The following is a 14,112-nucleotide window of genomic DNA, read 5'->3' as shown; positions in this document are numbered from 1 at the left end:
TGCTGTGAAAATGTTACAGGAAGTGAACATTTCAAGGAGGAATTCTCAAATATTCAGTGTTCAGATTTTTAATGGGGCCATTGATAACCTTGTTATCTAATAGAGTTCTGACTATAGAAATGCATTAAACTTCTCGGCTGTAGTCAAATGAGTGACAGCCAGAGATGGCATACACAGTGTACTTGATAAAAATGCTATTTATTTAAAGTATTAGAGTGGCCATTATGTTCAAGTACAAAGTTCTGCTCTTAGTAAATTTAGCCTAGGAAAAATAAAATGTTTTAGACTGTTTTTAAGTTTCAGTAGAACACAGGGTACTCTCCACGTTTTTACTTAAGATAGTGTCACATGTAAAAGCTGGTTTTGACATATTCACCTGTAAACAGAAACAAGTTTTCAGGTTGTTTCTATGATTATTTTCCATTATTGCATACTTGTGGCTAAGGATATGGTGACTTTATAAACTCTTCAAACCTGCAGCCATTTCAGAAGCTTCTATTGAACGTATACAGTCAGTTGAGTGAGTGTGTGCGTGCGTGTGTGTGTGTGTGTGATTCTTATTCAAAGAATTGAAAATTAAAAAGGATTCAAGTCCTTGTGTTATTGCCGCTTACCTGACATCAGAGGTAAGATTTTAATCCTGTCTTAGCCAGTATCCTGTATACTGCTTGGATACCGCCTTTAACCTCTCCAAGGATTCTTTTTTCCTAATCTGGAAATGGGGCCATTATTTTGTAACGTGCAGAATGGTTATAAGGATTTAGTAAATAATTTAATAAAGAAGGTAGGAAAGTAAGTTCTTTTGTGATAAAAACAAATTTTGTTGCCTTTCTTTTTCCTTATGAAAAACACATGATAGAAACATAAGTATGTTTAACGCGGGGCGCCTGGGTGGCTCAGTCTGTTGAGCATCCAGCTTGGGCTCAGGTCATGATCTCATTGTTTGTGGGTTCGAGCCCCGCATCAGGCTCTGTGCTGGCAGCTAACTCAGATCCTGGAGCCTGTTTCAGATTCTGTGTCTCCCTCTCTCTTTGACCCTCCCCTGCTCACGCTGTCTCTGTCTCTCAGAAATAAATAAAAATTTTTTAAAAAATATGTTTAACACAATCCAATGTAGAGAAAGCCCAACGTTTATAGGAAGCATAGAATCTCTTATATATATAAAGGATGTCCCATTGGAGACCCATTCCCTCGTTTTATCAGCCACGCATCCTCATTCCCTGAGCCACGCAGTCTCCAAACCTCAGGGTCATTCTCCTCTTTGGCCTGCAATTTCTAGTTACTTTCAAGGTCTTGCTAATTTGTTCTTCAAAGCATCCCTGCACCCTCCTCTTACCACCTTCCAATAGTTCTCCATATTGCTAGACCTGACCCTTGGGATCCAGGTCACACAGCCTCAGCAACCCTTCCTTTTTCTCCACAACCACAAAGACATTTTCCTAAAATTAATTTAATCTGAAGCCTTGCAAAGAAATACTAGCTCTGTTATATGTAGGTTATAGTTATCCAGTGTACTTACAATCGTACTTAAAGCCTGCCACAGTCTGGCCCCAGGCTCGTCACCCATCATTCTCTAGCATGTCTGCACTCCAGCCAGGCATGGGCAAAGCAGAGATGGTAAGAGCCCCTGTCAAGTTCAGGTCTCCCCTTCTCCGCTTGCTAGCTGGTGTACTTCATCCTTCCAAGCTTGTTCCCTTATCTATAAGTTATATGAATAATAACCAAACAAAGCTGTTAGGGAAATTAATGTGATGATGCATGGAAAGCACCTGATCCTATGCCTGACACATAATTGGCTCTCAATAAATGGTAGCATTTCTAATGATAGCCTTCTTAGTATATAATGATATGCACCTCTCTGTCGTATAGACATTTCTAGAAACCTGTCCTCTACCTACTAAAGTCATTTGTTTCTCCTTTAGGACCTGCTTCAGGTTCTGCTTACCTTCCTGCTGATTCCTCCTCCTAAACCCACCTGCTCTTGGCAGTTCTCACGTCCGTATTATTGCTGTGTTTGCTTTACATTGTTTTCAAACTTTTCTTAAAGAGCTTGTCTTTCTCATCAGACTGTAGTAGCTCGAGCTGCCCCTAATGGAGGAGACGATTGTGCAAAGTCATGAGCCTCCTTGACTTCACCCTCTTTTGAGGATTTTGAAGTGATCATGAAACAGGTGGAAGATTCAATAGTTGATGTCTGAGGATCTTTTCAGTGGTGATTTTTGGAGTCTGAGTTGTTTAAGGTCAGGGACCTGGCTTATACTTCCTCCTACTTCTCACGGCTTAAGAACATTTTAGGGACACTCAGTTATGTGGTGTTTGGCAGACAGGCTTTCCGCTCTTGATCTGTCCCAAACAAGCAATAGCTTTCCATCCTGCAGGGAAGTTTAGGAGGGTGAGTGCCGGGCTGGAGGATGGAAATCCCCACATGGATCACCCTGTGCCCTCTAGGAAGCTTCTAATAAGTGTTTAATTAACAAGCACCAACCATAAGCAGTGTTTCACTGCATCATTGTACATCCCTTGGAAATGAGCAACTGGAAGAGTAGCCTTCAGATTTAAGCCCAGAGTTTTAGGAAGAAGTTAAAGGAAAAGATCCATTGCCAAAAATCAAAACTCCTTAGGTTCCACACACACACAAGAAAGTCCATTTCTTTGGATGCCTGGGTGGTTCAGTCAGTTCAGTGTCAGACCCTTGTTTTCGGCTCAGGTCTTGGTCTCACAGATTTTGGGATAGAGCCCCGCACCAGGCGCTGTGCGGGGCCTGCTTGGGATTCCCTCTTCTTGCTCCCTGCCCCTCCCCTGCTCCTGTGAGCCCGCATGCTCACCCAGTCACTCTTTCGAAATACACATTTTAAAAAGAAAAAGCCCTTTTCTTTATAACCTCCTTACTGGAACCAAGAGTCCATGATTGTAAGATAGCATTTCTCTTCATTGTCTTTATCGGAAACTCTGCTCTTCACAATCAGTTTTGAAACCGTTTCATTACACAAGGCACTTCTAATTTCTGCCAGTTTGTTGTAGCTCTAAAATCAACTGCTTTTCCTTCTCTGTTGCCGAATTTCAGGTAGCTGCTCTTAATCTCATTGTGGCCTGGCCTTTTTATACCAATTTGCCTTAATGCTGAAAGAACCTTCAGCTTCAAAGAAGGCCTCCCCACCCCTCTCCAGTTGGAGGAGGGGAGAGGGTGACGCGGACTGGAAAAGATAGGAGGGAATCAGTTAATCACAGGTTGTCCGAGTTGTTTTAGGTGGCTTTATATTTCTTGAATTTAAGATCAACATAAACTATAAACATTTCAGGCTGAGAATTTAAATAGCAACAAAAAACCCTGGTGTTTGCTAATGTCAGGAATGACTCATCTGGTGAGAATGGTATTGTATTGATAATACAATACAGAGAGAAGGAAAAGACTGTGGTATCTGCTCTCTTTGTGTTTCTGACCTTGAGGAGAATTGTAACTTGTTTGTTGCAGAAGTTGAGCATCTAATGTGCCTGTGCACCTGTTCTTATATATTAAACGGCACAGCACTTGCAGATCCATGATTGCTTTGTGGGTGAAATATTTTCTGCAGTCTGTTGAACTGGGTTTTTTTAAAGAATGTATTTATTTGTATTTTTTGCATCGCATTTCTCAAAAATATGCTTTCTGTTCTATTTCAACACCCTGGTCTCCTCATTACAATTGGAATATGTTTGGCTTTTTCTTTTCAAGGTAACATTATGATGATTTCTTTTTCACATAGAGACCATGAACCAGGCAACTCCTGCTAGAAAGCTGGAGGAGGTCCTTCACCTAGCCGAGCTCTGCATAGAAGTCTTACAGCAGAATGAAGAGCATCACGCAGAGGTGATGACTTGCTTTTAACGGTCCTGTAAAGCCGCACGTAATGCTTTGCCGTAGAGGGAGCAGCACTGAAGAAGTGGCCTGCCCATAGACTTTGATATGTAGCTGGCCATCTACGTGTAAAAAACCCTGAAAATGTATGTGCATTTCCTAGGCAAACAACGCCTCTGTGTTACAGAGGGATTGTATATGTATATAGTGTACTCTCTATTCCCGACAGCAGTCACTCTGTGAGGAACACGGGAGAACTTACGGGGTCTGCCAGGCACGTACAGGTAGTAAGAAGCAGAGCTGGAAAACAAACCCCATCTCCTGATTCCGGATTGCTTGCGCCTTCCCCATGCTGGGATGGCTTTAGTTTAGAAATGGAAAGTAGTCAAGGTGCAGAAGGAGAAGTGGTGATAAACTATAACAAGATCGAATGGAAGATACATATAACTGCATGATGGATAAATAGTCTTTTATTCTTACCATCAAACTTTTCTTTCAATTTTCACAAAACCTGCATTGTTTATAGTTTTTAGAAGATTTAATTAAATATTAACATTCACTCTATAGAGTGATATTTCACCAGGCCAACTGCTTTTTCTATGATTTAAAAGTCCTACTCTTTCTAATAGTAATGAGTATATTTAAAAAAAAAAAAAAAAAGGCGTGTCTGGGTGGCTCAGTCGGTTAAACCTCCGACTTCGGCTCAGGTCATGATCTCACAGTTCGTGAGTTCGATCCTCACATCAGGTTCTGTTCTGATGGCTCATAGCCTGGAGCCCGCATAGGATTCTGTGTCTCCTTCTCTCTCTACCCCTCCTCCTCTCCTGCTCTGTTTTTCAAAAATAAACATCAAAAATTTTAAAAAGAAAAGAATTTTATGACTTTGAATTGGGTGGAGAAAATATACAGAATTAAATAAATATAATAAATTTCAGTGTCTTAACAGTGCTTTTATTCTTGAGAAAGCACGTGAAATGGACAAGAATTTTTTAAAAGCCCAGATACAGAAGAATTTATAGAATATTCATATGTAATGAGGCCATATTCTTAACTACAGGAAGTGCGTTTTAAGCAAATTCTTAAAAAAGAATATTCATGAAATCTTACTATAGGTAACTAAGATTTATTGTATCTGGTTATAAATATGATCATTCAAAACATCTGCTTTTAGCTCACACTATGGAATCTAGTTTTTACCTTACATCTGTCATGTGTGAACTTGTTATGGATATTTTATTTTAAACTGAAGAAACAGCTGCTTCAATAATTTGAAATGAATCCCCATGAGGATCTTCTCCAGGCTAGTATCACTGCTATGTTACAATGAAAATGATTATATGATAAGATATATGTGTTGTCTTTGTCTTTTGTTAAAAGGCATTATCATCAGATTATTAGATTTTTTTTGAATTAAAAAATATTTCTGATTGGATATTCAGTTGCAGTGTATTTCACCTAAACAAGTACATCTAATATTCCCATACATTTCACAAAATTAACATTTAATTTTCCTATACTCGTAAGAAAAATAATTACTCTCTTGTCTTTTAAATGCAATGATTAAGTGTTGTCTACTCCATGCAGTCACTAAATGCTTGTTAAAGAGAATGTCTCCAAATAGAATTAAAATGTAAATAATATTTTGTAACCCACAAAAATACCATTGACCTTATTGAATACAGATAGATAATTGTAACTCATAAACATCACTCTACTACAGGCTGAAATATGAAACTATTATAATGACCTCTCTTTAAAATGCTTTGTAACACTATGACCTTTTCCATTCCCCAATGCTTCCCAATTCTTGGAATCCATCAGGGAAGAGAGGTGAGTAAAGCTGTTCCCACTGTTTTTCTAGCATGGAATAACTTTTAGTGAGGATAAATAAAACCTGCTTTGACTGTACTTAATTTTAAAGCCAAGTTACTTCTCCTCCTTACAATTAAAGATGATTACCTTGAATGGACTTACCTTTTTTGTAGTATTTCTGTAAATGTGTCTTAATAATTGTGTGCATAATTACTGCTGGCCATCTAAGCAAAGGGCAGCTGAAAAGGTTTTGATAATTTGTTTTTATCCTTTTTTTTTTTTTTGCCTTTTTCTTTTCTTTCTTTTTAAGATTTTTATTTTATTTTTAAGTAATATCTACACCTAATGTGGGACTCAAGCGTTATAACCCTGAGATCAAAAGTTGCATGCTATACTGACTGAGCCAGCCAGGCACCCCACCTTTTTCTTTCTGTAACCAGCAGATCAACTTGTTCTTTGAACAGTATTGGGGAGAGAATTGGTCTGATGCTAAAGTCATTTCCAGAGTAAATTAGTAGCCTGCACTCTGCACTGATCTTTATTCTGCTGGATGTTCACGCTGGAGTCTCTTTACGGGAGAGCACCTGCTCGGCTCCCTTGGTGGAAGTCAACGTGTCTGCCTCACGGAGCCCCCGCCCTGTGTGCTGGCTCCTGCATAGGCTTCTCTTACCTTCACTGTGCCTCTATCACAGTGGCAGTTTAGTTTCAGGGCTAAGAGGTTGTTTCTATCTTTCACCAATTTCCCGGTCCAGCATTTTTTACTTCCTTCACATTTTTGACAGTCCTCACTTCTCTCTGATGGGCTCTCTACTTCTCCTTTCAGGCTTTTCTTCTGAATTTTTTTTTTTCTTTAAAAAGATAGTTTAAGATCCTTTCCAGAAAATCTTTAAGTCTATCTCCACATTCCAGTGCCTAGACTGTGCCTGACCAGAAATTTAGGCAAACCGATCTGTCAACTGTCTATCCAGAGACTACTCACTTAGACAATGCCGGGAGGTCCCGGGTGCTGAGGAGCAAGCCCTGGGCTCCCACCAGCACGGCGTCTCCACCTGCACCATTTGACTGATAAGAAAACTGACCCAGAAAGGTTGAGCGACTTGCCAGAAATGCACAGGTGGTTAGTTACGCGACTGCAGACCTGGGTGCTCTGCAGTGAACCACGTTGTTATGTCTCATTGACTAGAGGGGCAGAATGGTTGCCTGGCCCTGGTCTGCTGCTGGGTTTCATACCTGGCCCCGTAGCAGGGGTGGCAGTACAGACGAGATGATTATGGTGCAAGCCTGGGGACGCCCCTTTCCACTAATTAGTTTTAATTACATAATATTTGTATCTTGATAGCCGGTGAGATAACCCACCATTTTTGAGGGTGCTTTTATGTTTAGGGTTAGATTAGCCTCTTGTCCAACAAATGTCCCTTATTTTGGAAGAAGATAACAAGTAAGTGGCGTTTAAACGGCAAAGGTGTAGAGGTGGAGTTCCATTTGCAGCGGTGACTCTCAAATGGAATTCCATGGGCATAAATAGGCTACCAAAAATGTCTGTTAATTATTTAGTAATGTTTAAGACTGGGTATGTATCATATATATAATACTATACAATAATAAGAGTAGTAATTTTCCCTGAAAAGTGCTTTTCCCTGAAATATGCTTTGAAATATTTTCAGTTTACCATCTGTCTTGGTTATTTCGATATTTACATTCATGTATGAATCCAACTAGGGAGAGATTTATTTTAAAATCCGAAGAGTTGTAAAATCCTATGGTTAGTTTGACAGTGGTTTAAGTATCATGCTCTAGTCCATTCTGCTGGCTCCTCAAAAGAGCTTACATATTTCTGGAATGTGGCCCCTCAGTTTTACGTTGCTCTCTGTGTATGTTCAGGCTGGGGGCTCTCCTAGACACTAGACTTGACTCCAGAGCTTTCAAGATCATCTATAAAATACAGGATCAGAAATTGATCTTTTCTTGGGGGAAAAAATGAGCACATAGTACATTTCAAAATCAGATTCACTGTTTTTGTTCATTTATGCAGTTTTCTTTTTTTGTTATTGTAAATTATAAAGTTTAACTATATTTTTAGGGTAAAAGTAATCAAAAGCCTCTGACCTCAAATAAATTAGAAAAGACATAAAGAAATAAGATATTAATAGTTGTTCTGGCAAGGAAAAATCAGAAGACATTAACAGTGGTCTGATTTGCACAACATGACAGACATACAGATAGATGGACAGGTATTAGTTGATCAAGAAGCATCTACGTGTGTAAGTGTATCTCTACACTCCAGCTGACTGAGATTCAAATTATTTTTCTGTCACCTACCAACCGTATGACTTTGGGCAAGTTCTTTAATCTCCCTGAGTTTGCTAACATAGAAAGTAAGGGTAATTATGCCATCTACCTTTGTGGAAGGGGTGTTTGGAGGGTTAAACGATGTAATGTATAACATTACATTGAATAGGGGCACCTGGGTGGCTCACTCAGTTAAACGTCTGACTCTTGGTTTCAGCTCAGGTCATGATCTCACGGTTGTAGGATCGAGCCCCACGTCAGGCTCTGCTTCGAGTGTGGATCCTGCTTGGGATTCTCTCTCTGCTCTCTCTCTGCCCCTCCTAAGCTCGCTCACATGCTCTCGCCCTCAAAAAATAAATAAAAATAAATAGTAAAAAAAAAAAAAAAGTATTTTGAGAAATAATTGGCACATAAAAGATCTAAGTTCATATTATAAGATCTGTTATAGAATTCAACTCATTTCTGTAATTGCTGATAATGATTACTTTTTTACTTTTGTACAAGCAAGAGATTTTCATATTCACTGCCTTTCCACAACAACCTTAGGGGAGGTGAGGACAAGTATTATTATTGACAATTTGCATAAGAGGAAAGCCACCGAGGGAACTGATTTGCCCATGAGCTCTCAAGTCTCACACTAAGTGCAAAAGCTCGATACTCACTTCTGCTTTCAGGGTCCATTCTTACCTGCCACTGTTTTCAGTTACACTCAGAAAGCAAACAGCTTTCAAAGTACTGTCACCTTGTCACATATTTCATTTTTCGCTGTATAAGATCTTTCTATTGTTAGAACGTTGGTAGAAATGGTAGGGCTGAAGGATTACAATCAAGTTTGTTTTGTATTTTCCTCTTAATCAGTTACCCATTGTCTTCTGCCTCTGCCATCTCATTTACAAAAATTAGTGGCTTGGCACTAGAGCCCAGATAACTTTAACCCAGGTAATCAGGACTGGACTGGTGCCCTCCAGATGGCTATGTTTCTGAGTGGGGTTTCCCCCTCCCTGGTGGAGACCCTGATGCCCTGACACTCCCACCACCTCCCAGGAAGTAGTCCTCGAGGGAGGACATCATACAGCCTCTCTTCTTACTAACAGTCGCTGGTGGGATGACTGCCACGTCGGGGGATGATAGGAAAGTAAGGGGGTAGGTGTAGAAACCACTCTGTTCTCAAGGTGACAGCCTGGGACCCTTAGTTTTTCTCTTCAAAGACCGTGATTGCTTAAAGCTTTCTCTGATCGTCTTAGGAGAATAATAAGCCTTCATCACAGATTGGCTTACGTTCATCAGGAATACAGTTTGAGACACAGAAATACACTTCTGCAAAACATAATGAAAATTGTGACGATGCCAAAATCTTGCCATCCTGAAGTTACTTTTTTTTTTCTTTTTGATAAAATTCTGTCCCATTTTATTTCATTCCCCAACTGTGGCTCTGTCTTCTAAGTTCACTATAAAAAGAGCTGTGGAATGTTTCTGAATCTTGAAACAATCCTGACTTAACATGATGGTTACTTTCTTACTCTTTTAAGATTAAAATTTCTTAGTTTTAATCATTTGTGAAAGTATTGACTGTGAACTAGAAGTGAGGCTATAAGTCTGTCTTTGAAGCACTGCCTTTTTGGTGGAGTTTCTCTCCTGCTGTGCCTAGAGTCAGGGTGAGGTTCCCCTCAGGTCAGTCACTGTGGCAGCTCTACAAAAGAAAGGAGCAAGACATATGTGGTGAAATGACACTATTTTATTTTTTACTTTTTTATTATTTGTCACATACCCATTTAAGTAGATAGTTAAAAAGTATTCAAAGATACTATTTTGAAAGAGCAATAGCTCATGACATAGAGCATACCATTTCCAATAGTATTTCACATTTATATATTTGTAGCAACAAAGTTCAAGTCATAAACACTAAGCTGGGCATTAACTAACTCGGACATCTGTTTATATTCTTCCTGTAGGTAATGCTGTCTTACATTTACTGTCCATTAATTCATTACATGATGATGTTTTGTATTAATAAATTGTGGGATGCTGGGTGGCTCAGTCGATTGAGCATCCAACTTTGGTGAGGTCACGATCTCAGCGTTTGTGAGTTCGAGCCCCACATTGGGCTCTGTGCTGACAGCTCAGAGCCTGGAGCTGCTTCAGATTCTGTGTCTCCCTCTCTCTGCCCCTCCCCCGCTCATGCTCTATCTCTGTCTCTCTCTGTCGAAAATAAATAAAACATTAAAAAGAATACTTGTATTAATAAATTAAACATTGTCTTGTGATACAAGATTTTAAGAAAATATCCAGTGGGTTGATATTTTATAATCCATTTTGTTTTTTGCAGTTTGACATGTATATGGTTTTAATCTAATTCACATTTGAAGAAATTAAATGAAGTTTTACAACCATGTATCACATGTTCTTAGAAAGTTCTTGCAAGTAAACTTTGACTTCTCTGGCTATCGCGTGATAAATCTGTTTTGTTTTTTAAATGTTTATTAATTTTTGAGAGAGAGAGAGACAGAGTGAGAGCAGGGGAGGAGTAGAAAGGGGAGTCACAGAATCTGAAGCAGGCTCCAGGCTCTGAGCTGTCAGCACAGCGCCCAATGCAGGGCTCAAACTTATGGACTGTGAGATCATGACCTAAGCTGTAGTTGAAAGCTTAACAGACCGAGCCACCCAGGCACCCATGATGAATCCTTTTTAAGTGATTAATTCCAATTAGAAAAATAATGGAAACTTCTATATCACAGAAGTGTAAATGTTTTGTATCTGTTTGGTTAAAAAGCTAAAGCACTACCAAAAGATAAATTTAAAAAAGGGAAGAAGGGGAGCACCTGGCTGGCTCAGTAGGCAGAGCATGCAACTCTCAATCTTGGGGTGGGGAATTCAAGCTCCACATTGAGTATAGACTTTATTTAATTAAAAAAAAAATTTAAGGTGGGGAGGAGGGAAGACCTCAAAAGCAATTCACTAAAAACAGTATAAAGAGAGCCCTTATGTACATAAAAAAGTGTTCAAACTCATTCATGATTAGAGAAATGCAAATTAAAACAGAACTGAGATGGTGTAGCCAGAGAAATCCACATTATTTTTTGTGTGAGTGTGATAAGAGCACTTAACGCAAGATGTAGCCTCTAAGCAAAATGTCAAGTGTGTAACAGAGCACTGTTAACCATAGGCACTGTACTGCACAGTAGATCTCTAAGACTTGTTTGTCTCATATAACGAATCTTTGTACCCTTTTACTAATTCATCTCTGCTTCGCATTCCCTGCCCCCCCATCTCCCAGCCATTCTACCCTCTGAATCCACCATTCCACTCTGCTCCTAGGGATTTGACTATTTTAGATTTCACTCAACATAACGTCCTCTAGATTTAACCAGGTTGTTGCAAATGGCATGATTTCCTTCTTTTTTAGAGGAATTTCCATTGTATGTAAGTGCCATATTTTCTTTATCCATTCATCTGCTGATGGACATTTAGGTTGTTTCCATGTCTTAGCTATTGTGAAGAATGCTCCAGTGAACAGGGCAATGCAGAGGTCCCTTTGAGATTCTAATTTCAATTCCTTCAGATATATACTCAGAAATGGGATTGCTGGATCATGTGGTACTTCTATGTTTAATTTGTTGAGAAACCTCCAAACTGTTTATCATAGTGGCGGTAGCAATTCACATTTTCAGCAACAGTATATAAGAGTTCTCCTTTCTCTACATCTTCAACGAAACTTATCTTTTTTTTTTTTTTTGTACTAGCCACCGTAATAAGGTGTTATATGATAATTTGTTGTGGTTTTGATTTACATTTGAAAATCATATTATGATTAATGATGCTGAGGACCTTTGCATATAGCTGTTGGCCATTTGTGAATCTTCTTCAGAGAAATGTCCGTTCAGGTCTTTGCCCATCTTTTAATCAGGTTATTTGGGGTTCTCATGCTGTTGGGTTGTAGGGCTCTTTATATGCTTCGGGTATTAACCCTTTATCAGATAAACTCTGGGCAAATATTTTCTCCCATTCCTTAAGATCCCTTTTCATTTTGCTGATAGTTTACTTTGCTATGTAGTAGCTTTTAATTTGACATAGTCTTGTTTATGTATTTTTGCTTTTGGTGTCATATTCAAGAAATCATTGGGTAATTTTCCCTTATGATCTTTTTTATTCCCATGGCATTGGTTATAATGCCATTTATGATTTTCATTTATGATTTTATTTTTTCATTTGTGATTTTACTTATTTGTATCTTCTGCTTTTTCTCTTTATTAATCTAATGTTTTGTTGATACTGTTTATATTTTTAAAAATTTAACTCCTAGTTTCACTGATGCCTTCTATTATTTCATATTCTGTATTTTATTTATTTAATCTCTAATCTTTATTTTCTTTTTTTTCCTAACTTCAGACTTAGTTTGTTATTTTCCTGCTTCCTTGAGGTGTGATATGAGGTTGCTATTTGAGATCTTTCTACTTTTTTAATATAGGTGTTTATTGCTGTAAGCTTCCTTCTTAGAATTCCTTTTACCGCATCCCATACATTTTGGTATGTAGTGTTTTCATTTTTGTTTGTCTCAGGATATTTTCTGTTTCCCTAATGAATTTTTATTTTACTCAGTGGTTGTTCACGAGTGTCTTGTTTATCTCCATGTATTTGTGATTTTTCTGTTTTCCTTTTGTTACTGATTTCTGATCTCTTTCCACAGTTATAAGGAAAGATACTTGAGATGATTTCAAAAGTTAAGAATTGTTTTGTGACTTAGCATGTGGTCTCTCCTGGGTATTGTTCTGTGTGTGGTTGAGAAGAATGTGCAGTGTGTGGTCGTTGGGTAGAATGTTCTGTATCTGTCTTTTAGGTCCATTTGGTCTAAAGTGTTTTTCAAGTCTGCTGTTTCCTTACTAATTTTCTGTCTGGATGAGATCTATTATTGAAAGTGTAGTTTTAAGGTCTCTGAATGTAATTGTGTTGCTTTCTGTTTCTCCCTTAAGATCTGTCAAGGCTTGTTTTATATATTTAGGTGCTCTGAGCTTGGGTTCATATATATTTATAATTATTCTTTCTTGTTGGTAAATTGACCCTTTAATCATTATATAGTGATCCACTTTTTCTCTTATGACAGTTTTTGTTTTAAAGTCTGTTTTGTTTGATGTAAGCATAATCACCCCTGTTCTCTTTTGGTTACCATTTGTATGGAATATCTTTTATAATACCTTCACTTTCAGCCTATGTGTGTCCTCAAATCTAAAGTCTCTCATCAGCATAGAGTTGGATCTTGTTGTTTTAATTTATTCAGTCTGTGTCTTTTGATTGGGGAGTTTAATTCATATACACTTAAAGCAAGTATTCTTAGGTAAGAATGTACCTTTTAACTGGACTCCAGATCTTTTAACAGTCTTTTTTAAGGTGGTAACAACTTAAATTTAATTACATACAAAAACACTACACTTACCCCACTCCACATGCACACATTATGCTATTGATGTGAGAATTGACTTCTTCTATACTGTGTATCCATTAACGAGTTTTTCTGGTAATAGTCATTCTTAAATTTTTTTTATGGTAGAAAACTTTTGTTAACACCCTCATACTCATGATGAGGGTAATAAAAGTTGAGTCAAGACAACTTTTATTCATAATTGAAACTTACATCTTCATCAGTTGACATCAGATTTCACATAGCCCAGTTGCATTCATAAAGTGAAGAGTAACCAGTCTATTCAAAGCATGGGATTAGTAGACTCAGACATTTCGAAAGTCTGTCCTTGAAGGACTAAGAGAAAAGTATGTTCTAATCTTTTACATGAGGACTCAATGTTCTTTAACTCCCCTTATTGCGTATGATATTTGTAGTTCCCACATTGAAGAGACCTGGGAATTTATCCCAAAAAATGTGAGCTTATAATACAAGACTGCCATATTAAAATTTTTGTTGACATTAGATCTAGCAAAGACTCTAGGGGAAAAAAAAAAGTACTGGCTGTAAATGTCTTCTACTTATGTAAATACGGATTTCTTAGGAAGATTGATTCTCCATGAAAGGTGCTTTTCATTAATCAGGCCAACTTCTAAAATTTATGGCACATTTAAAACCTAAACTGTAGTTTGCTCCTTTCTGTAAGTGAAATAGACCTGAGGGATGAAGACACTTAAATCTTTGTATTTCAGTATGAGTTATCTGATTTGGATTTGATTTTTCT

The 14,112-nt window shown here is 38.1% G+C and overlaps 1 protein-coding gene across 15 annotated transcripts in view; it reads left to right on the top strand.

Moving 5' to 3' along the window:
• CADPS2 (calcium dependent secretion activator 2) overlaps positions 1 to 14,112 on the top strand; it is a 535,389-nt gene that overhangs the window by 438,133 nt on the left and 83,144 nt on the right. For 9 of the 15 annotated variants that reach the window (XM_039239670.1, XM_039239667.1, XM_039239669.1 and 6 more), the window contains 2 exons: positions 3,744 to 3,847; positions 5,657 to 5,665. In XM_039239670.1, coding sequence (XP_039095601.1) covers positions 3,744 to 3,847; positions 5,657 to 5,665 — 113 coding nt within the window. The remainder of the gene's footprint in view (positions 1 to 3,743; positions 3,848 to 5,656; positions 5,666 to 14,112) is intronic. The other 6 variants (XM_039239668.1, XM_039239680.1, XM_039239678.1 and 3 more) reach the window with 1 other exon arrangement.

Source organism: Hyaena hyaena, unplaced genomic scaffold, assembly GCF_003009895.1.
Source record: "Hyaena hyaena isolate Hyena2069 unplaced genomic scaffold, ASM300989v1 scaffold_161, whole genome shotgun sequence".
NCBI lineage: Eukaryota > Metazoa > Chordata > Mammalia > Carnivora > Hyaenidae > Hyaena > Hyaena hyaena.
This window is presented reverse-complemented; position numbering and strand designations above follow the sequence as displayed.